The sequence below is a fragment of the Aquarana catesbeiana genome, linkage group LG05 (genome assembly GCF_042186555.1).
Source record: "Aquarana catesbeiana isolate 2022-GZ linkage group LG05, ASM4218655v1, whole genome shotgun sequence".
Lineage (NCBI taxonomy): Eukaryota > Metazoa > Chordata > Amphibia > Anura > Ranidae > Aquarana > Aquarana catesbeiana.
In genome coordinates, this window is record NC_133328.1 from 514,218,491 (window position 1) to 514,243,312 (window position 24,822).

The 24,822-nt window shown below is 44.1% G+C and overlaps 1 protein-coding gene and 1 long non-coding RNA gene across 2 annotated transcripts in view; both read right to left on the reverse strand.

Moving 5' to 3' along the window:
• Nucleotides 1-9,987, reverse strand: part of BPNT2 (3'(2'), 5'-bisphosphate nucleotidase 2) — a 33,692-nt gene extending 23,705 nt beyond the window's left edge. The window contains exon 1 of the mRNA XM_073631658.1: nt 9,478-9,987. Within this exon, the coding sequence (XP_073487759.1) occupies nt 9,478-9,855 (378 nt within the window). The 5' untranslated portion in view covers nt 9,856-9,987. The remainder of the gene's footprint in view (nt 1-9,477) is intronic.
• Nucleotides 9,988-20,078: 10,091 nt separating this feature from the next.
• LOC141145191 (uncharacterized) overlaps nt 20,079-24,822 on the reverse strand; it is a 64,078-nt gene continuing 59,334 nt past the window's right edge. The window contains exon 3 of the long non-coding RNA XR_012244524.1: nt 20,079-20,975. This is a non-coding gene — a long non-coding RNA (uncharacterized lncRNA). The remainder of the gene's footprint in view (nt 20,976-24,822) is intronic.

Below are 24,822 nucleotides of genomic sequence, written 5' to 3' on the forward strand. Positions count from 1 at the left end.
AAACCCCACTTCTGTAGTATCGGGAACAGGAAAGCCCAGGAGACAGAGTCAAAAGCTTTCATTAGATCTAGAGACAGCACTAATCCCTGCTGAGGGGGTCCTTTGTCCCAGCCAGAGTTTAGTAACAAAACTATGTCTATCGCTCTCCTGATCTGGTCCGGACCCTGTCTCCCAGGAATGAAGCCCACCTGATCCCTATGAATATACAGGCTTATAAAGGAGGATATTCTATTAGCTAAGATTTTAGTTAAAATTTTAAGATCATTGTTGATCAAAGATATGGGCCTGTAATTAGCTGTACAGCTAGTGTCCTTACCTGGCTTTGGTATTACTGTGATGAAAGCTGAATTAAGCGTCTTGTCTAGTTGTCCCCCTGCTCGTAGCGGATTATAAAAGCGAGCTAGATATGGAGAAAGCTGCTGGGAGAAATGTTTGTAATACGGGACTGAAAAGCCATCTGGCAGGAGATGCTGGATCTATGATAAGATGGGGCATAGGAGTCTCTCCACATACCTCTTTAAGAAGAGCAGTGCGCCAGGGAGAGGAATCTGCTGTGCCTGGACATGCAGCATCGCCTGTGTGCCGCTCCGCCACCATCTTAGGTTTCTGTGCGGTGTCCAGCTGGGCAAAGAAACTGTCCTCTGGGGTCCGTTTGGATGGATTAAACTGCCCAATCTCGGTCCTGCGGGTTGCCGCCGTATTCCGCTCCCGCTAACGAGTGTGGGGGGGAGAGTGCATCCGCTGCGGGGCGTGCCGAGTGCTCGGAGCGGGACGGAGCTCTGTGATCAAGCGTCCATTTCACAGAGCGCTGCACACGCGCCTTCTGGACTCACTTGTTTATATAATTTATTATTTATTTCATTTAAGCGCAACATACTTGTTCACCTATTTCTTTTTTGCGTAAATATCTCACTTGATTGTTGCAGCTGCAACAATGTTTTGTTTATCATAAGCGCAGTTCATTTTTTATCATAATATATGTGCATTGAACTTATATTATGCACGATTTTCACCTGTAAAATCCACCCTTGTGTAGACATCCAAAAGCCCAAAGACTGCTGTGGAGCACTGCCATCTTGGATGCAATATCAGCAGACTCAGAGCCATCACTGATTTCACTCTCTATAGTATTCCTTCACTCGTCCCCAGCAGCTACAGTCAGCGGCTGCATGCAAGGTGAATATCTCCTAAACCATAAAAGTTTAGGAGATATTCATTTTACCTACAGGCAAAAGTAGGTAAAAATGTGCAAGCGGGGTATACAACCACTTTAAGTTGGTGACAGGGTCTCTTTAAATAATCAATTCTGTTATGAAACTTAGCAATAAAAGTTTAAAAAAAAAGTTTCTAAAAAGATAAACTGTGCAATGGTCTTATTTTATAGAGGGCTCTGCCATATTCCAGATCAGGAGAGAAGGCTGGAGCAGGTCTGCCAAGGGCAAGATGAATAAAGTAAATATTCTTCTCTATTGCATCACTCTAGACCAGGGGTGCCAAACCACTGGCCCACGGCACCCTCTGATGTGGCCTGTCACCTCCTGCTCTGGGATGGCAGGTCGGCAAGCCCAGATTGTGGGTTCCCACCAGCAGTACCAGCCCTGGGGGACAGCCAACAGCAGCCATACCTGCCTGAGGGACAGCAGCAGCCAGCAATACCTGCAGGAATCCTGAGGAAGAAGTGAAGAATGAGTTCAGTGGAGGTGCAGGTAAACCGCAGTGAATCAGTGTGAAAGCAACCTTAGGCCCCTTTCCCACGATCAGTCTGATCAGGTCTGCCTGTCTTTTTTTTCCTTCAGGTGGACCCAATCGGAAACTTCATTCACCTCTATAGAGCGGCAGATGTAAACGGACTTGTGTCCCTTTACACCCACCTATTTCCAAAAAAAAAAAAAAAAAAAAAAAAAAAACCATAAGGGGATCCATCCCCTTCTGTCTGGGTGGATCGGGTGACCCATAGAGTAGAGTGGGCTGTGTCCGTGTATGCTCTGTATATGCAGTGTGGACACAGACCTGTCATCTGCCGCTGAGCTCATTGTGGCCCGTAACGGGTTACCAATCACTAAAGCGGCCCTTGCTCCTCAAAAGGTTGGGCACCCCTGCTCTAGTCTAAACAAGCATTATATCCAGTGGAGGTGTGTGTGTGTGGACTGCAGATCCCCTGCTGCTGTATGGTGTGAGGGGGGCCCCAAGTGGGCCTGTTCATCTTGAGGGGAAAAAGACCCACACCCATATCTTACCCTGGCATACGACTTGAAGGTCTCATTTATGGTTGGGGCTAGGGAAGGGGGGGGGGGGGATCAATGAACTGTTCTTTACAGCCCTCCTTAACCCAACATGGGAGCCAGGGGGAGGGGGGGGGGGGGTAGTGTGTTACACATGCTGCAGCTAAAATTTACAACCTTGCATTCAGCAAACACCACCACAGCCAAACTCGACCCATTTAAGTGAATGGGACTGCAACACAACCACATGCATGTGTAATGTGGCCTTTCAATGGTTAAAAACATGACAAGTCACCTCCAAGCGGTCTTTCAGATGCCTCTGCAAAACAATCCACCACAAATGGCTTTTCAGAAGGGTGGCAATGACAACTGCAAGTGTAAACGAGCACTAAACAGCCGCCACAATGGTGCCCTGAGGGTAAATAATCAAGAAATACACTGTAAAAGATCACTAAAGGGAACTGCAAAGAAAATAACTGAATTCTTGAGCTTGAAACATTTCTGCTTGAAGTTGATGGACACATCTTTCTAAAACCTGACTGACAAGGAAAAAAAAAAAAAAAAAAAATTTACATAAAGAAACTTTCTAATACTGTGTAAGTAAATTCCATCCATGATTAAGCAGCCATTTATTGACAGAGAAACAGTTTAGCTTCACAGCAAACATGTCATGACAAATAGAGAAGTTGGCACTGTTGACTTCCTTATGAAATGGTTAGTGAACTGGTTCTTATCGTCACCCTCTTGCTTCAATACTTTAGCGTTATTGACGTGCAGCATTTATGCAGATCAGGATTTTTTTTTACTTGTGTGGGTCAGTGATTCATTATATATATCTCCAGTACGCTTCCCTTTAACAACCTTCCCATTTGATTTGTACTTCACAGCTGACTGGGAACACAAACATCTTTTGCAACATTCCATGATTATTTACCTTCTTGAAGAAGTTTTATAATCCTCTCCTTTGTTTCAACTCACATCTTCGTATTGGAGCCATGATTCATGTCAATCAGGTTGGTGCAACAGCTCACCAAGGTCCTGCAGACTAAGTTAGCAGTTTTTTTTTGCTTTTTTTTAGAACTGCAAAGTACATGGTGATTCCATATTTTTCTCAGGGCATTAAGTGATTCCATATTTTTTTCCTCTGTTTGATCTGAAAAACAGTTGCAATTGACTACAGTGTTTTTTTGTTTTTGTTTTTAAAGTGTTTCTTAAAGCCAGAAGGTTGCAACCTTAAACGAGTTTTAAAGGCAGAAGGTTTTGCATCTTAACGTCCGTGGCGGTATGATTATTTCAGATTTTAGGTGCTGAAAGCGGTACAATTATTTTGCATGGAAATTTGTTTTATATTGTAAGCCTGTAATTCTTAGGAATAATTCACTTAAATCTGTCCAAACGAGAGTCTAGTAGACATCCCGGGTATGATAAAGTTTGAAAAACAAAATCATAAATTATAATATAATAAATAACTACAAATAAATTATACCAAATAATAATAATAAAAATTATATAATAATGTAATCAAATCAAAAACATTGAAATTTGCTCAGTTGCAGAATTGTCGCTTTCGTTACTTTCAGTGTTTGATGACGGGTTTCCCCACAAATCACTAAATTCTGCAAGTGATTCTAATTTATTATCGCCGTTTTCTAGCTGGTCTAAAACCACTTGATGTAAAGGGACGGTTTTGGTTGCTATGGACAATCTCCAGTTTCCAGGCAGAAAGAACAGTTTTTATAATATAAAACTGCATGCAGGGCACGGGACAAACCACTAGGGACAAAAACCACTTGTCCCTTGAGGCGATTCAGTTCGCATTTGCAGCACTTTACAAATCATTCATTCATTCACAAAGGGGATGTGTAATTATTTGATACAGTAATCTGTAAGATTACAGTATACTGTAGGTTTTACTTTTTGAATTTGGCGCCGAACTCCATCCCCGTGCGTCGCAACGCTCGTAGGGAACGGAGCTCGGCACTGTGAATCAAGCGAGACACGGCGGCTCGCAGATCACAGCAGGGAGACATCGCAGGATCCAGAGGACAAGGCAAGTAACCTCTACATGGATCCTGCGATGCGATCCCGAGTCTGGCTTGGGGTTACCACTTTTGGTACTGAAAATCCACCCCGAGTCAGACCCGGGAATACCAGGGGGGTTAGTGCATTCTATGCATTAAGATAAAAAGCCTTCTGTATGCAGCAGCCGCCTTCAGGCAGCGATATTGCAGGAGGGTCTCGGCTGCCCAGGACTCCTCCTTATTGGCTGAGACAGCGGAACGGCGCCATTGGCTCCCACTGCTGTCAAAATCAGTCAGCCAGCCAATGAGGAGAAAAAGGGGATGGACCATGGCTCCGTGTCTAAATGGAAATATGGAGCTGTGGCTCAGGTACCCCCATAGCAAGCTTCTTGCTGTGGGGGGCACTCAAAAGGAGGAAGGGGCCAGGAGCAGCAAAGAGGGACCCAAGAAGAGGATCCAGGCTGCTATGTGCAAAACTACTGCACAGAGCAGGGAAGTATAACATGTTTTACAAATGAGACTTTAGTATCACTTTAAATGAAAATAGTTTTGAAGCATGTCTGCGTTTTTTTTTCTACACAATTAAACAATGGAATGAACATTTTCCAAAAGTTGCGATTCCATACTTTTTGGAGAGCCAGTCACAAGCTCCTGACATGCGAATTGGATGCTAGTGTGAACTCAGCCATAGTAAAGCAACCTCTGTCTTTCTATTATTTGCATACATTCTCCAGGTATATCAGTCATGACAGCATATAAAGTACATAAGTGATCCAGATGGTAAACTCGTGATATTCAGTTTCGCCCAGATTCACACCAAATCTGAATTTGAAATTACGCAATTTCACTTGAAAATGCACAATTTCAAAACTGTGTGTCAGTGCGACTTCAGCTTCAACTTGACTGACATCTGTGCAACTTCATGCACAGATGTCTATGCAAGCCGCACCTGAAGTCGCCAGTAGTAGTACAGGAACTACTTTTTCAAATTGGTGCAGAACCACAAAGTTGGGGCTGTACCGATTTAAACAGTTACATTGCTGACAATGGGGTGCAACTTGTCATGCGATTTGGACCTATCAAAATGGCTTGACAAGTCCCACCAGTGTGCACACTATGTCTGGAAGAAAAGTGATTTAGCCCAGGTTCACACTGCTGTGGGATTGAAATTGTTCAGCTGAACTTGCACGATTTCATACCCACCTGCATGTCAGTCCGACTTCAGGGGCAATTTCAGAGACATCTGTGTGGGTTCATGCTTTGATGTCTATTAAAATCGCACCCAAAGTCACCAAAAGTTGTACAGAAACTACTTTTGGGAATGGGACGGTGCAATAGCCGCCAATTTGGCCTGTCAAATCACATCAATGTGACCCTAGGCTTAAAAGGAGACGTGTGGGAGTAGTACAAGAAGCAAAACAAACATGTATACCCAACCCACCTCTCTGCTGCAGCATCGGTCTAAAGCTGCAGCTGTCACCCACTGGCTCTACGCCCGGGAACTAAGTGATTACATGACTGCTGATTGCTCAGTTCTCGGTCTTCTCGGAGCAGAGAGCAGTGACTTTTAGGTCTCATGCACACTGGACGTTTTTATAGCTGCTGTTTTTTTGGCTTTTATCTGTCCTGGAGTCCAGCACTGTCGGCACCGCAGCTGATGTTTCCATTGGCTGTCGAGTGCTGCCGTCACCAACAATATGATCGGGATCCAGAGGCTGGATTGGCTCTGCGATATGAGCCAACAGTGGGTTTTAGCAAGTGTACTCCTGTGACTCACAAGCGAGATATGTAGTCAAAGAAGCTTTGGCCATACTTCTCCTTTATCCTTTATTCTCCACTTGTCAGTGTCCATCTGTAGCCTTGTCCATCTCCAGCCTTGCCCCTGTGTCATTTGCAGTATGCTGCCGTTTAAAAATGGCGGCGCCATTCACGGCGTGTCTCAGCCGTTCTTGGCGTCTCTCGGCCACTCACACGGGACTGTGAGAGCCGCCAAAAGGCACACAATCGGCGGGGGATCGGCGTAAAACATGCACCCACGATTTTCCCCTGATTTTAAAGGTGAAAAAAAGTGCGTGTTATACGCCGATAAATACGGTACTTAAAAGTGCCATAGAAGGTGCTCCTCTGTTAAAAGAGGTTTGTATTTCATTTAGACCTCATGTACACTGCTCCTGCTAAAACGGGCGTTTGGGAGCAGTTGGGCATTTCACCTGCTCCTGAACTCTCCTCTGTTATCTTATCAGTACATGTACACAGGGTTGTTTATAGTAGTTACTAGAGGCCTTTTTTGGAAAACAAAAAAATGGGTTCAGAAGCTGAGTTTAGAGGCATTTCAAGCGCTTCTAAAATGTGGTAACTTGGGTTTAGCCGGGTTTCATTTACAGGCGTTTTTCATTTTTGGCTATTTAAAAAAGAAAAATTTTATTTATTTTTTTTTCAAACGTTTCTAAGCGCAAGCGGGGCATGTAAACGCGGCAAAACAGACGTTTTAAACGTGGGTTACTATCTGTCAAGTTAAATCGTTCCGGAGAGGTTGTAAAAACGCCCTGTGTACATTAAGCCTTAGCGGTTTAATAAACGACATGGTGTCACACCTCTTGTGTACACAGCACTGACCTTTCCTTTCCAGCACAAGAAGATACACACAGGAGCGTGTTACATTAGAAGGCTCAGCACCTGTGTACCCAACTCCAGTCAGTGACAGAGGTACAGCCTAACAACGGCCAGAAATATGTCACTTTTCCAGCAATCTCAAATGACAAAAATAGAGGAGGACAACCTATGACGGTTGCTGTCAGCATAGTGACACAAAACGGTCTGTGCTATTTTTATCATCTCGCTCTTTTGTGATCAGACTGGTTGGACCTGCCCCTCGCTAATATCTGTTTGATTCACAGATCATTCAAAATTCACACAAAGAGTGTCCAGTAGTGCAGGTAATGGCTGGTCGAGGGGGGGGCACTAGGAGTGCATGGATCGCTGCAGACCTGACATTGAAGTGTACAGGGCTCAGCGGCCGCAGCTTGCTTGCTGTTCTTGCTGTGGCAGGATCAGCAGATTCCTGCCGCTGTCATTATACAGTAGAGCCGACATACTCCTAGTGCCCCCCAACATACAGGATCAGAGGCTGTGGACTACCCAATATACAGGAACATTGTGGCCCCCCCCCCCATATACAGGAACAGACATTGTGGCCCCCCCCCCCCATATACAGGAACAGACATTGTGCCCCCCCCCCCCCATATACAGGAACAGACATTGTGCCCCCCCCCCCCCATATACAGGAACAGACATTGTCCCCCCCCCCCCCCATGTACAGGAACAGACATTGTCGCCCCCATATACAGGAACAGACATTGTGCCCCCCCCCCCATATACAGGGTACAGACATTGTGCCCCCCCCCCCCATATACAGGGTACAGACATTGTGCCCCCCCCCCCATATACAGGGTACAGACATTGTGCCCCCCCCCCATATACAGGGTACAGACATTGTGCCCCCCCCCCCCATATACAGGGTACAGACATTGTGCCCCCCCCCCCCATATACAGGGTACAGACATTGTGCCCCCCCCCCCATATACAGGGTACAGACATTGTGCCCCCCCCCATATACAGGGTACAGACATTGTGCCCCCCCCCATATACAGGGTACAGACATTGTGCCCCCCCCATATACAGGGTACAGACATTGTGCCCCCCCCCCCATATACAGGGTACAGACATTGTGCCCCCCCCCCCCATATACAGGGTACAGACATTGTGCCCCCCCCCCCATATACAGGGTACAGACATTGTGCCCCCCCCCCCATATACAGGGTACAGACATTGTGCCCCCCCCCCATATACAGGGTACAGACATTGTGCCCCCCCCCCCATATACAGGGTACAGACATTGTGCCCCCCCCCCCATATACAGGGTACAGACATTGTGCCCCCCCCCCATATACAGGGTACAGACATTGTGCCCCCCCCCCATATACAGGGTACAGACATTGTGCCCCCCCCCATATACAGGGTACAGACATTGTGCCCCCCCCCCCCATATACAGGGTACAGACATTGTGCCCCCCCCCCCATATACAGGGTACAGACATTGTGCCCCCCCCCATATACAGGGTACAGACATTGTGCCCCCCCCCCATATACAGGGTACAGACATTGTGCCCCCCCCCATATACAGGAACAGACATTGTGCCCCCCCCCCCATATACAGGAACAGACATTGTGCCCCCCCCCCCATATACAGGAACAGACATTGTGCCCCCCCCCATATACAGGAACAGACATTGTGCCCCCCCCCCCATATACAGGAACAGACATTGTGCCCCCCCCCCATATACAGGAACAGACATTGTGCCCCCCCCCCCCATATACAGGAACAGACATTGTGCCCCCCCCCCCCATATACAGGAACAGACATTGTGCCCCCCCCCATATACAGGAACAGACATTGTGCCCCCCCCCCCATATACAGGAACAGACATTGTGCCCCCCCCCCCATATACAGGAACAGACATTGTGCCCCCCCCCATATACAGGAACAGACATTGTGCCCCCCCCCATATACAGGAACAGACATTGTGCCCCCCCCCCACATATACAGGAACAGACATTGTGCCCCCCCCCATATACAGGAACAGACATTGTGCCCCCCCCCCATATACAGGAACAGACATTGTGCCCCCCCCCATATACAGGAACAGACATTGTGCCCCCCCCCCATATACAGGAACAGACATTGTGCCCCCCCCCCCATATACAGGAACAGACATTGTGCCCCCCCCCCATATACAGGAACAGACATTGTGCCCCCCCCCCCATATACAGGAACAGACATTGTGCCCCCCCCCCATATATACAGGAACAGACATTGTGCCCCCCCCCCATATATACAGGAACAGACATTGTGCCCCCCCCCCCCCATATATACAGGAACAGACACTGTGCCCCCCACCCCCAATATATACCATTAGACATTGTGAACCCCCCTCCCACCCTATATACAGGATCAGATGGTGTGGTACCCCATTATTAAGATCACACATTGTGTGCCCCCCCCCCCCCCAATTATACAGGAGCAGACGCTGCATCACCCCATTTTCATAAGACATTATTACCCGTCCCCCTATACAGAACACATTTGGGGGTCCCCCCCTAGAGAGAACACATTTGGGGGTACCCCATATATATACGGCCAGTCCCTGGTGTGCCCCCCCCCGGTGAGGACTGACCTGCACCCCGGGGAAGGTGTTCTTGATGAGGCTGGCCATCCTCCGGTTGGAGAGGAGATCCCCCCGGGTCATCTTGTCATCCGCCCCCTCTCGGGTCTTCCCCTTGGAGTTCTCGTTCAGCTTGTTGCTCTCCCGTACCGTCCTCACCTCCACCCCGCCCAGCTCCGCCGCCTGTACCGCCGCCGCCAGCAGATCCCGCAGATCCACCGTACTGCCCTCTCCTCCTCCTCCGCCACCACCACCGGCCCGATCCCCCAACATGAAGGCCGACAGGCGCCATGTCAGCAGCCCCGAATAGACGTGATAGAGGACACCGAGCCCCAGCAGGCAGAACACCCCGATCCCCAGCGGGGACAGGCGGATGCCCATAGGTGCCATATGTGAGCGGAGCGCAGGAGATCAGCAGCTCATTCTACACCCCGGCTACAGATCCGCCGACACCCGGCCACTGCCACCCCACCGGTAACACTACATCCGGGTCACAGGAGGGGGAGGAGTCTGGGAGGAGTGCCAGCCGGGAGCCTCCATAGACACACATGTCCCTGACCTATCCACCCCGCCCCCTATTATTGGTCACACCTCCTCATATCATTGGTCACACCTCCTCCTGTCATTGGTCACACCTCCTCCTGTCATTGGTCACACCTCCTCCTGTCATTGGTCACACCTCCTCCTATCATCGGTTTTTGTTGTAAGAATGTGTATTCATTTTTATAATCAGTAGTGGGCTAACATTGATGTGTTTTTTTGTAAAAATCCATTTATTCCAAAATCAAATATTAAAGTAGAACTATAGGGAAAACTTTTTTTTCATTTTGGATAGAGTAAGAGAGAGTTATTATTATATCCTCTGTCAGATTTTTTTTTCACTATCTGTGTCCCATTGGTAATATTTCCCTTCACTTCCTGTCCCATAGCCAAACAGGAAGTAAGAAGAAATCCCTGCAAAATAAAGAATTTTTTGGACCCCCCCAGGTCACCAGAACTAGTGTCCCCATTGGAAGGTTTCCCCTCTATTTTTTGGGACAACCCAAAACTTGGGATACAGGATGAAGCATAGCTGCCAACATTGTAAAAAAAATTTTAGGGACACTTTTTTGGCTGTAGGCGGAGTCTTATTATAATTAGAGGGCGGGGCATGCATTTGTAGGCGTGGCATAGCAAAAAATAAAAACAAAAATGGGCTTGGTTTATGCGAAATAGTGGGCGTGGCTTAAATGGGCATGGCTCAAAAGGGGTGTGGTTAGAGTCTGAGAGGAATGAGGGGTGGAGAGGGAAAGGGGGGGGAGAGGGATGGAGGGACAGCAGCCCCAGATCCTACACAACAATAGAAATATGTGTATTCTAGAATGTTTAACAATCAGCAGATAAAGATACTCCAAACACATGGTGTTAGCACTTCAATCATCCTGGTACCATGGTTGTTATGGTGTCAGGATGATTGAAGTGCATTATTTCTATTATTACATTGTAATATGGAATGAAAGTCCGTCGTTGCAGCAGGTGCCCCCAGCAGAGTCCCTCCTTGCATCAGGTGCCCCCAGCAGATGCCCCCAGCAGAGTCCCTCCTTGCATCAGGTGCCCCCAGCAGATGCCCCCAGCAGAGTCCCTCCTTGCATCAGGTGCCCCAGCAGAGTCCCTCCCTGTATCAGGTGCCCCCAGCAGAGTCCCTCCTTACATCAGTTGCCTCCAGCAGACTCCCTCCTTACACCAGTGTTCCCAGCCCCAGTCCTTACATCAGTGTCCCAAGCAGAGCCATAATTACCCCCCCCCCCCGTACATAGTTACCCCCCTGTGCATAGTTACCTCCCCGGTACATAGTAACCCCCCGTGCATTGTTACCACCCCTGTACATAGTAACCCCCCCTGTGCATAGTTTCTGCCCCTGTGCATAGTCCCCCCCCCTGTGCATAGTTACCCCCCCATGCATAGTTACCCCCCCCCGTGCATAGTCTCCCCCCCTGTACATAGTAACCTCCCCTGTACATAGTTACCCCCTGTACATAGTAACCCCCCCCTGTACATGGTAACCCCCCTGTACATAGTTAACCCCCACTCCTGTACATAGTTATCCCCCCTGTACATAGTTACTATCCTCCCCCCTGTACATTACAGTTACATCGCTGCCTGGGCTTTACACTGAGAGGGACAAGAGAGAGCAGAAGAAACTCCATGAGCAGCCGGCGCCATGTGTTCAGTGGAGACACAAGGGGGACGATCTAGCGGCGGCCATTTTGTTGGAGCCAGCTGCTGCAAAAGCAAACATTCCCGAGTTCCCTGGAAAAAAAAGGCAAAATCCCAAATCGGGATGGCCTCCTATCGGGACCAAAATCGGGATTGTCCCGGGAAAATCGGGACTGTTGCAACTATGGATGAGGCCACATGGGATACAGGATGAGGCCACATGAATCTCTGTAACGGCGACACAGGCAGCAATAAAAACTGACAGGGGTTCTAATCCCTCTCCACTCTATTCAAAACAAAAAAAAAATTGCCTTTAACTAGTTAATGACCGACCGCCTGCCGCAAGTTGTACTGCGACAAGTTGGTTCCCCTGCGTGAATCACCCTCTATGTAAATCGGGTGTGTACAGGGCAATTCATGAGCGGAGGAGCCAACCAGCGGGTCCGGCAGACTAGATGTCCGCAGGCCACCCGCGATTGCTCCAGAAACTGGCAGAACGGGGATTTGTCACTGTATATAAACAGATCCTTGTTCTGTCATGGGGAGTAGAGAGAGATCGTCTGTTCCTAGTGATCAGGAACAGCGCTCTGTCTCCTCCTCAAGTCAGCCCAGCCCCCATACAGTTAGAACACACTGAGGGAACACACTTAACCCTTTGATCCCCCTCTAGTGTTAACCCCTTCCCTGCAAGTGACATTTATACAGTAATCAGTGGCTATTTTTAGCTCTGAATGCTGTATAAATGTCAATGGTCCCAAAAAAGTGTCAAAAGTGTCCAATCTGTCCGCCGCAATGTCGCAGTCCCGATAAAAGTTGCAGATCGCGGCCATTGCTAGTAAAAAAATAATAATAATAATAAAAATGCAGTAAATCTATCCTATAGTTTGTAGACGCTATAACTTTTGTGCAAACCAATCAATGTACGCTTATTGCAATTTTTTTCACCAAAAATTTGTAGCAGAATATATATTGGCCTAAACCGAGGAAGAAAGTTTTTTTTTACATTTTTCTTGGATATTTATTATAGCAAAAGTAAAAAATACTGGGCTTTTTTCAAAATTGTCACTCTTTTTTTGTATATAGCGCAAAAAATAAAAACAGCAAAGGTGATCAAATACACGGTCATTAAAGTGTAAGCTCACCTTTACAGAAAAATCTGTAAGGTGAACTTATACGGGACCCCAACCTCAACCCCCCACCCCCAGTCCCGCTGACCTGCATGGCGTTGTTCTGTGCCCCGGTATAGCCGCCTCATGGCTCCGGGGCTTAGAAATCCTCTCAGCTTTCTCTCTTCTTCTTCCCTGCTGAGAGGCTCTCTTACAAGCGATAAATGCGCCAAAGAAGCTCCAGAATTTTTTGGAGCGTGGAGCATGGCACATTCTTTCATTGTGCATTTTGGCACATTTGTAGCATGCTCGCCGCTCTGCAAAGTACATGTCTGCTAACCACAATTTGAATGCCGTTAACAATTAATGGCACCGCAAGCAAAAAAGCGAGTAGTGTGTTTTAGAAACGCTTGGCAAAACACACAGTTTCTGTGCTCTGGAAACGGCAAGTGTGAAACAGCCAAATGCTGTTGGCACAGGGCTCCGTTGAAAAAATGCACCAAAAACACATATGTGGTTTTAATGAGTTTCCGGTGCGTTTTCTGGTTGCCTGACTCCCAGCATGCACCTGTGAAACATGGACATGTTACTCAAAAAGATTTAAAAAATGCAACCACAGTGCGTTTTTGATACAATTTTCATTCATTTCAATGGGGAGTTAAGAGGGAGAATGAGAATCTGCTGCTGTTGAAAAGGTACTGTTATAATAAAACTAAATCATATATTTATATGCTATATGTTATAACATAATAATCTTGTTTTGTACACATTTTCACGTTTGACTGGTAGGTTGTAGGTCCTCGGGCCTGCCCTGAATGTCTTGGAAGGGGGTGGACATGACATTCTGGCTTGGTTCACCCTCTCTCATGGGGTCTTCCTTTGGGGGAGCCCCACCTAGTATTTGGGTAGGTCTGTTTCAGCACACCTTCCAAAGAATGAGGGTTCTTCTGGTTTCGGCCAGATGGACCAAGTTACATAGTTACTCAGTTACATACTGTAGTAGGTGAGGTTGAAAAAAGACACAAGTCCATCAAGTCCAACCTATGTGTGTGGTTATATGTCAGTATTACATTGTATATCCCTGTATGTTGCGGTCGTTCAGGTGCTTATCTAATAGTTTTTTGAAACTATCAATGCTCCCCGCTGAGACCACCACCTGTGGAAGGGAATTCCACATCCTTACCGCTCTGACAGTAAAGAACCCTTTACGTAGTTTAAGGTTAAACCTCTTTTCTTCTAATTTTAATGAGTGGCCATGAGTCTTGTTAAACGCCCTTCTGCGAAAAAGTTTTATCCCTATTGTGGGGTCACCACTGCCAGCATGGTATTTGTATATTGAAAGCATATCCCCTCTCAAGCGTCTCTTCTCCAGAGAGAATAAGTTCAGTGCTCGCAACCTTTCCTCATAACTAAGATCCTCCAGACTCTTTATTAGCTCTGTTGCCCTTCTTTTTACTCGCTCCATTTCCAGTACATCCTTCCTGAGGACTGGTGCCCAGAACTGGACAGCATACTCCAGGTGCGGCCAGACCAGAGTCTTGTAGAGCAGGAGAATTATCGTTTTATCTCTGGAGTTAATACCCTTTTTAATGCATGCCAATATTCTGTTTGCTTTGTTAGCAGCAGCTTGGCATTGTATGCCATTGCTGAGCCTATCATCTACTAGGACCCCCAGGTCCTTTTCCATCCTAGATTCCCCCAGAGGTTCTCCTGCCGTGTATAGATTGCATTCATATTTTTGCCACCCAAATGCATTATTTTACATTTTTCTACCTTGAACCTCATTTTCCATGTAGTTGCCCACCCCATTAATTTTCTCAGATCTTTTTGCAAGGTTTCCACATCCTGCGGAGAAGTTATTGCCCTGCTTAGCTTAGTATCTTCCGCAAATACAGAGAGTGAACTGTTTACCCCATCCTCCAGATCATTTTTTGAACAAATTAAATAGGATTCGTCCCAGCACAGAACCCTGGGGGACCCCACTACCCACCCCTGACCATTCTGAGTACTCCCCATTTATTACCACCCGCTGAACTCGCCCTTGTAGCCAGTTTTCAATCCATGAACTCACCCTATGGTCCATGCCAACGGACCTTATTTTGTACAGTAAACGTTTATGGGGAACTGTGTCAAATGCTTTTGCAAAATCCAGATACACCACATCTATAGGCCTTCCTTTATCTAGGTGGCAACTCACCTCCTCATAGATGGTTAATAGATTGGTTTGGCAAGAACTATTCTTCATGAATCTATGCTAATTACTGCTAATAATACCGTTCTCATTACTAAAATCTTGTATATAGTCCCTCACCATCCCCTCCAAGAGCTTACATACTATCGATGTTAGGCTAGCTGGTCTGTAATTCCCAGGGATGTATTTTGGGCCCTTTTTAAATATTGGTGCTACATTGGCTTTTTTCCAATCAGCTGGTACCATTCCAGTCAGTAGACTGTCAGTAAAAATTAGGAACAATAGTCTGGTAATTACTTGACTGAGTTCCCTAATTACCCTCGGGTGCAAGCCATCTGGTCCTGGTGATTTTTTAATGTTAAGTTTCCCAAGTCTAATTTTAATTCTGTCCTCTGTTAACCATGGAGGTGCTTCCTGTGATGTGTCATGAGGATAAACACTGCAGTTTTGATTACTGAAGCCCCCGATTCCCTCGTGAAGACTGAGGAGAAAAATAAATTCAATACCTTTGCCATCTCCCCATCCTTTGTAACCAGATATCCTTCCTCATTCTTTATGGGGCTAATATGGTCTGTCCTCCCTATTTTTACTGTTTACATACTTAAAAAATGGGGGTACAAGCCTGAAATCTGGGACTCGAGATTGGCCCAAAAGGAAGCCGAACTAAGAGGACACTGAAAGAGGACCAAAATACGGGCGGACCAGAGCCTGATCAACTCTGGAGAAAACGATAAGACATTTTCCTTAATAATTTGTCTGCTGTTTGATCCGCATCCGTATTTGGTTCATTTCTGTCTCCGCATCGGCTTCCCGAGGTCCACAAAGACAGGTATATATCTTGTCTCTAGCCTATTTATATAGTACGAACCTGCAATTGTTTCTGTCCCGCCTGTATTTGGAGTGTTTTGTTTTGTTGGAGTCTGTCTTGTGACGGCTGTTGGGAAAAAGGGATTGATTATATAGTCACGGATGAAATTAGTTGACGTGGTTAAACTTCTCCTGAGGATCTGAATCAGGAGAGGGCGTCAGGACGTGGTTAAACACCTCCTGAGGAAAAATAAATAATTGTGCGGCAAACCACGGGTAATCAGGAGGGGGCGTCAGGAATATGCCCAGCGGTGGCGTGGGGATCCTGTGAGGATCTGAACAATCCCAAATTTCATTCCGGTCGTTGCATTAATTGTTGTTGGTAATGTCATGTCCTAGGTGTGTCTGTGGACAGTTATTTGGCACTCCAAAAAGTAGAACCAGGTTATAAGAGGTCCATTCTTGGTTACAAACCTCTGATGTCGGAGGCCCCGCAATTCCCGCAAATGATGGTATTCAGATTGAATGTACATTATCCAGTGGAATTTTCAGTTGGCAAGTCATTGGACGTTATTGAGGCTGAGGCTAGGATAAGAGGACAGGAAACCCAAAGGTGCCCCTTTGCCCTTTACAACCTCAGCAACCAGAAGAGTACGAAGAGACAGAGAAAGCTAGAGTGAGGAATTTGGGTTTGGTGTTGGGACGTGTAGATGATGTTTAAAGTGGTTTGTTAAATATCACTACTGTGTATTTCTTTTCAGTTCTCTTTTTTTTTTTCTCTCTCTCTCTCCAGTGTCTTAGTGGAGATCTTTTCAGTTCCTCATCTCCACATTACTACTGTGTATTTCTCTCTCTCTCTCTCTCTCTCTCTCTCTCTCTCTCTCTCTCCTCCCCCTAAACCACCCACACCAAAACCCACCCACATGTTTCTAGTAATGGAACATAGTAGCAATCAATGTAGCATTTTAATTAAATAAATAATTTATGTATAGGATGTCTTGAATATTTCTGAATATTTCAGTCAGAGTCTGAATTTAGTTGTAATTGCTTACCCTTGCATTATTGAAGCTAAAAGGTGTTTCTTTTCTAATAACAGTAAATGTAGCAAATGTGCTATATTTACGCACATTTAATTGTGTTTAAGCTGTATTAGCAACAATTGGGGAGTTTAAAATGTTCAATTTCAATATTTAACAGTATTATAAATAAAGAGGAAGTTTATGTACTCTGGGCTTTATGCCAGAAGACGAGCAAAAGAGGAAGTGTTTTCCTTGCTTAAATCTATGTGCTAGACTTAGGCCCCATTCACATCTGAGCGTTTTGTAGTCTATAAAAAAAAAAAAAAAAAATTATTCTGTATGGAGATGATTTACATCTCCACTCTAAAATGCCTGAAGCCAATATGTGTACAAGAAGTTTACTGATTTGGGTTTTGGCGTGCTGAACTGAGCGCATAGACACATGTTAGCTGCCGCATTTATTTCAGGTCTTAAATAGTCAATCCGAAAGGGTCTGAGTATAGAGAACCTACAACCTTGGAGCTTGAGACGTTGTTATTAGTAGTTATTAGGTCCAGAATTGTCACAGAGCAGTAGAGCGTGGCTCCTTTCATTGTGGCCTCTGACACTGTTATAAAGCTGACATCATGGGACAGCTGCAGTGTAATGGATGTGATTATGAGTGTTATGGTGAAATGCCTATTTCAAATATAACTATATAGATATAAGTGCTTATCTCTCTCTCTCTCAGCTATCAGCCTTAACCATATTCAATTAGATGTCTGCCAGCTTATCCTATTCCTTCATGTGGAACAGAATTGCAAGAGTTAAGAACCACTTAAAGAAGATTGTGCCTGTTTTCAAGAACTGGAAACAAGACACCCTATTTAGCTATGATAGTCTGCTATTCCCTTATATAGATATGTAGCGCTGGTAGATTTGCAATCTACCGCATGTTAGGTAAATTTAGTAATTTGTTCGTTAGGAAGGTTGGGTTTGCCTCTGTTCCAGCTTGGCTGACGTTGTGTGTGTTTCCGTGCTGACCGGTGGGTGTCGCTGTTATCACTGGTTAGTGTTGGAAAGGCAACGTGTTGAAGCGTATGGATGCTCTTCTGTCCCGGAGACAACTCGGTGGAGGTGGCCCTCCGAGTTGCATTCTGGGCGAGGGTATTTATGGGAAAGACGCCATATTTTGGGGTTCGTTTTACAGCCACCTGCTGGCCCTCCTGGCCGACAGGTATGCATTAAGGAGCTACCTCGTGGTCCTCCGTTCCGGAGGCCCACGATACTATGGCGCAGGGGTGGGTCCAGAGGCTTGTCTTGGGCCTACCACCGTGGCCGAGGAATGGTCCTGAGCTGTCGGTCCTGTGTGACGAAGCTGGACAACCGAGGAGATCCCAGGGGAGGACCCGTCTTGGAGGGATCACGCAGCATGCTGGTCTATAGAGGGGCCTGGTGACTCGGTTGGAGGACGTATCTGAAAGTAAATATACAGCATAGTGTTGCCGGGTTGGCTTAAAGGTTCAGGCACTGTTACTGACATTCATTACAGAAAATCTGATACATCCTGTGGCAGAGGATCGTACGGATTTTGTTCCCAAGCAAGTCTGTGGCAGAGACTTTGATTCGTGCTGCGTACTGGCTGCTAGGCTGATGAGAGAGGCCTATCCAGACGAGCAAGGAGTGTGTCCCACGAGGGGAGCGCATTCCATACAATATCTGAATTCTACCCGAACATTTGTTAAAAGAACCTTACAAGAAGATTTTTGAGTTTCTTCTGCAGTTTCCTTTCCATCTCTTTCCTGCTATTTCCTAAGTCAAGTGTTTAATAAAGCATTGAAAACGTACTCCAGTGTTGGTGCATGTGTCGTCCAGAGGTAAACTCAACGGAACCCTAGACCCGGTGCCGGTGAAACAGAGGGAAGCAGAGTGAAGGTAACAGACCCGCTTAAACCAGCGGCTCCATTGAGAGTTATTGCTACAGATATAACCCAGCTAAAAGCTCATTCTTTGTCACAATAATGAATATGTATATCTTGTGGTCTGCATACGCTTGTCTTATTTGATATTTGATAACAAAATATCCGGCTCACGGTATATTAGCCGGGGTCCAGGAAGTAATTAAAGCAGAAGTATCAATCTACTGAACTCGTGTATGTGTCAGTAATTTGCTTCAAGTGTGCACACTTTTACATTGAAGGTTAATTTGGCCAGGGGGACAGAAGCAAAAGTACCGGACAGTTCTGGTTCGATCCAAAACATCTCCTCCGCTATGTGTCTTTCATGTTCTATCTTAGCCATCCTTATTGAACCCTTGCATTTCTTGTTGCATTCTTTATAAAGTCTGAATGCTGATGATGATCCCACAACCCTGTATTTTTTGAAGGCCTTCTCCTTTGCTTTTTATACATTTTTACATTGGAGTTAAGCCATCCAGGACTTTTGTTCGCTCTTTTAAATTTATTAACCAATGGGATGCATTGGCTAATATGCTTAAACCCATCTCTCCTCCGTGTTCTTTGTTCCTAAGATTTTATCCCAATTTATGCCTTCTAGCAAGGCTCATAGTTTAGGGAAGTTGGCTCTTTTGAAATTCAGTGTCTTTGTATTCCCCTTATGTTTCCTATTTGTGTGATTTTTACTGAAGCCAATTGACCTGTGAAAGTATCTCAGTCCCCGTCTGGAGCCTAACACCCCGGGGGATCAGGTTTAGGAGGACTAGTGTACACCCTGTGCACGTTTTGTGTTTCACATTTTATGTGTGCACTTTTTTAGCACCGGATGGAGTTTTACGAGTGTGTTCACACACCACGGGCAAAAAAAAAAAAAAATTTTATTATTTATCTATTTACTGTGAAATTACTGGTTCAAGTTATAACTTCAAACTTCAGTAATTTCTCCTTTTGAGTACAGTTTTTAAAAAATATGGTAAATATAGTAAATGACCTTAAAAATAATATAATAATTATTTGTATATTACTTATGATAATTAACCCCTTGCCACCCAGGCCAATTCTGACACTTCTCTCCTACATGTAATAATCATATTTATTTTGCTATAAAATCACTCAGAACCCCCAAACATTATATATATATTGTTTTAGCAGACACCCTAGGGAATAAAATGGTGGTTGTTGCAACTTTTTATGCTACACGGTATTTGTGCAGCAATTTTTCAAATGCGTTTACAAAAAAAAAAACTTTTGACTCGGTTAAATTGATGATAGGCAACTCCTATCCTCATATTGATTAGTGGTTCCAAATTAATAATAACTACTGCAGCAGGGAACAGACACAAAAGATACGCTCAGCATCTTTCCAAATTACTGTTCTGCTTTATTATGACGCAATTGAAGGTTTTTATGCACATGATTACGTAGGTATCACATTAATATTACAATTGTACGTTTATGGTAACAAGGGGAGTTACATAGGCAGGCTTATTCTAATCAGGACTCGAAAGAATGTAAACATTTACTGAAAACATTATTAGTGCCGTGTGCACAGTGAGGGCAGTGTGTGATACATACAAAATACAATACAATTATATACAGAACTTACAAATTTCCATTACAGTCTCCCCTCTTTTGATCAATATTTTGATCACTAACCATACCTGCTATCACCTTTAACCTGGAACCTCCATTCGCTTAGGTGGAGGTAGTCCTGGCCAAAGAGGCAAAAAAACTCCATTGTGGAGAAAATAATAGCTGAGCAGCTTTTTCATTACAAAATGACTTTTCATTGTGAAAAACAAATGATTGATAAGACATATTTACAGAGTACTGGCTGTACACTCCTGTGGCCAGAATGACCTTCTAGCTTAATTGTGAGCATGCTGACTTATCAGCATATGTAAACACAGACAATTCTACATAAAATGGAAAACGTACAAAAGACAAAATATGACTTCAACATGGCTAAACTACTTTTCAAATATATATATCCCTTACAAATAAAGTAATTGAATCAAAAAAGTACCCTAGACTGTGATCACAAGAGGGAAACAAATCAAACACAGAGATTTCTTTAATTTAGTCATTTTTGCAGTGTCTGGTGTGGATCCAGGTGACTTTTCCTTCAAGTTTTGCAAAAACTGTACATGAAATAGATGCTGTATTGAGTCTCCAAACATTTCCTTATATATAAATGTCTCTTAACAATCCACAAGTCACCTGGCTTTAGTTTTAGATCCTTCCAAACTTTTAGGATCTGGAATTGGGGAGAAAACACATAAATGAGTTTGTCAAAAAACCTTAAAAGATCAGCAACGTTCTCTGTGAGATCCGAATGGAGGACTGCAGCTGCTGAGACAAAATATAAGCAAGTGAGTAACACACTCCCAAACAAATCCCATAGATAGAGAGTCCAATACCCCCCTTAGGGGCTTCATAAAATATAAGAAAACATTCAGGCAAAAGTTTTCTAGTTTCTTACTCTACTTTGTCCGCTACATTGTAGACAGTAGGGGGTGTAAAAATAAAACCTCAAAACTTCTATTAAGGACTCTCCTATAAAAAATTATTTCCTCTGTTACTCTCTGTACTTTCTGCACTCTGTACTTACAAACTACTTCTGATAACACTTTTTACTGTGGCCTTTGCAGTAGCATTTGCCACTGGACATCCAAAAAACATGTCCATACAGACAAAATGCATACTTGTAAGATCCTAACTTGGGCATCTGGATATATCTTTTTTGTAATATCTGGAAGGGATGTTCAGCTTTTGGTAACACCTTTGGTAACAGGTAAAACAAGAAGTGGTATGTTATAAAAACAACTGTGGAGAACCCTGGCTCTATCCCATGCTCATTTACTAAGGCAGCCATGACTGCTTGTGACTGATGACACGGTCCATGTGTCAAGCTGGAGGGAAAAGAGTGGCTGGCAGACATAAATGATCACCTTTTCCAAAGTCCTGTTTCATAATAAGTTGCCCCCTGTGGACCACTTGTTCTTCTCATTCTGGGGTCCTTAAAGTTGAATTATTAATCCCAGCTATACTGGGCCAGAACTAGGGTGGAATCTGTGAGTGGCACAGACCCATCAAGTGTCCGGGGCTGTAAATGCAGCATCCTTAGTCACCTGGTCTGCTTCCATGTGTGAAAGTTAATATGGCTACCTCAGCAAGAACCTGGAAGGCTGAAAACAGCCAATCAAATTAACTTGGCATGCTTTATTGGTTTACCTGCCGAAGTAAAAACAAACTTCTGGCCCTTCAAATGAAACCAAAAGCTCTCTATATCTCGACTATCTATATAAATATACACTCTTTTTATAGCTCACAGGCTTTGCTAAAACATGGAGCTCTGCTTCTTGAGCTGGGGAAAAAGGATCCAATGACTTTGAATACAGAGTATCCTTCTGGGTGATGAACTGCATACTCAAATCTACAAAAAATGTAATATCTGGGTCTTCAGGGAGTGTGTCCTGCACTGGGCTCACAGCAGCTGATTCCCACATCAATTTAACACACATGTCTTCCTTTGTCTCCAGCCTCCTCCAATAGAGGCAATAAGGTGGCTGGATTCAAATGTACGCATTTTTCATTGTTAGATTTGTACATAAATAAACTCATATTTTAAACCTTTCATTAGACAAACATTTAGTTATCTGTATATTTGCTGCGCAGAATGTCGGACCATTGACCAAAATAATATCTAACTTTGTCTAATAGCACCTTTGCATAAAAGCTACAGCTCTGATATATCGGGATGAACCCTTCATTACTGGGTCCAGCTTGCATAAATATATTACAATAGCTTGTTTTCTATCATGCTGTTTGTGTAAGAACTCCAGTTTCATGTTTCAAAACACAACTTCTTCCTGGCAATATTATAATAAATGATAACAATACCCTGCGGTCATGGAGAGATGCCCATAAATCCAAAATATTCTTCTGCTTATACCACGGCACTTACAAGAAAAAGGGGCACATCATTTCACAATCCACACATTCTGCTTTGGATTTCAAAAATAAAAATAAATAAAACAAAAGGATCAACAATCTGTATGATGGACCAGAAAGCATCAAAAACTATAAAACAACTGGCTGCAGGTGGCATCTATCCTAACAGGGTGTGTGGACTTGATGTGATGGGTCTGTTATATTTAAATTTTATTTATTATTACTCTCACATCATGGACCGCACATCAAGTTATTATCAAAAACCTTAAAATTTTATTTTTGTAGAAGAACTTCTTATGTATTCCATCCATCTTGGCTTTGTTAAATATTATGGCAGCTTTATTCAAAATAACAACCTCATCTTAATCTTTTTTTTTCTCTCAATAAGGGCTTATTGTATAAATGTAAAATTACAAAATTGATATCTTAATCTAAACTAATCCGATTCATAACAAATTTCCCCAATAACCTGGATTTCATTTCCAACCAAAGGTTGTCTAAACCAGTTTCAATATATCTATATTATTAATAAAATTGTTAAACTCATATTAGAAATGAATACTCATTATTACTTAATTTTACTTAATTTCCCTTTTTTACATGCACTGTTTCCACTATCAAAGGATATTCAATTTGTGTAATACACGGTTAAATGTAACCTTCATTTTACCATGTTTGGAAAACAGATTCAAAATAATTGTGATCACATTGTTCACCATTAGATTCGTTAACCCGGCACATGTTTTGTCTAAAAAACTGGAATTGGCATGGTGTCCTGCCAGCTTATCACTGACCTCTCAGGGACATTCTTTCAGGAGAGCACAAAGGAGGGGGTCACATCTACGTACATGATACACACAAGCAATAGAACTAAAGGTCCCAGCATTCGCACACACATACACGAATATCTCTCTAAAATCGCTTACATTTTTCCCATTTGTACACAACACATGCATATCATTCTCTCACTTTCTTTTAACTCTTTAATATTTCCCTGCATAAATTCTGCATTCCTTATTTTGTTCAGATATCTTTTATATCTAGCTTCTATGATCAGATGGGCAGCAATAGTGCTCATCCCATCTTCCCTCTCTGACAACATATAAAGTATTCTGTTTTAATTCTCATTTCTCTGTTTCTGACTTTACTAGTTGTAGTGCCTGACCCCAAATTCATCCCACAACTTAACATGAAAATGTCCCTTTCTGTCTAGTGTTATTGTCACCCTTGATCCATCCTGCTCACATAGATAGCTGTTTCTCTAGCTGTTTACTCTGCATGATTCTTAGTCCCTATGGACCTTTGGTAACCCAGTTACCCATTGTGGATCCCTGTCCACTCTAACCATTAATCTAGGGGCTCAGTATAGGCGGAACCGCACCTTTGGTTCATATATAGCGCTCCTCTTGCGCTGGGCATTTTTGAGGGTTTCTTACCCTTCATTCTCTTACTTAATTCAATGCCCATAATGACTGGCCAGTCTCCTCTCTTCTCTACGTGTGCCTATACCCTCTTGCCTATAAACTACTTTATCTAGCAGATTTACTACATATACCTGTGAACAGCACTATTCTTCCCTTTCTTATCTATAACACTCCAATGGACAATAGACAGGGACAACATAACATATAACCACCAATCAATACAGTTCGATTAAGGGGAGTAAAATAGGTACCCTTTGTCCCAAAAATGCCTTACCGATCAAGGAAGTCTGATAACTCAAATGTAAGCAAAAGGCTTACCTCAGCCGGCTGATTATCAGAAATTCCCGGATCGTCTCAAGCTCCTCGTTTCGGATACTCAGGGTCACCTGGAATCCCCTCCTGGCTGGCTCGCCATGCTGACTCGGTTAAATTGATGATAGGCAACTCCTATCCTTATATTGATTAGTGGTTCCAAATTAATAATAACTACTGCAGTAGGGAACAGACACAAAAGATACGCTCAGCATCTTTCCAAATTACTGTTCTGCTTTATTATGACGCAATTGAAGGTTTTTATGCACATGATTACGTAGGTATCACATTAATATTACAATTGTACGTTTATGGTAACAAGGGGAGTTACATAGGCAGGCTTATTCTAATCAGGACTCGAAAGAATGTAAACATTTACTGAAAACATTATTAGTGCCGTGTGCACAGTGAGGG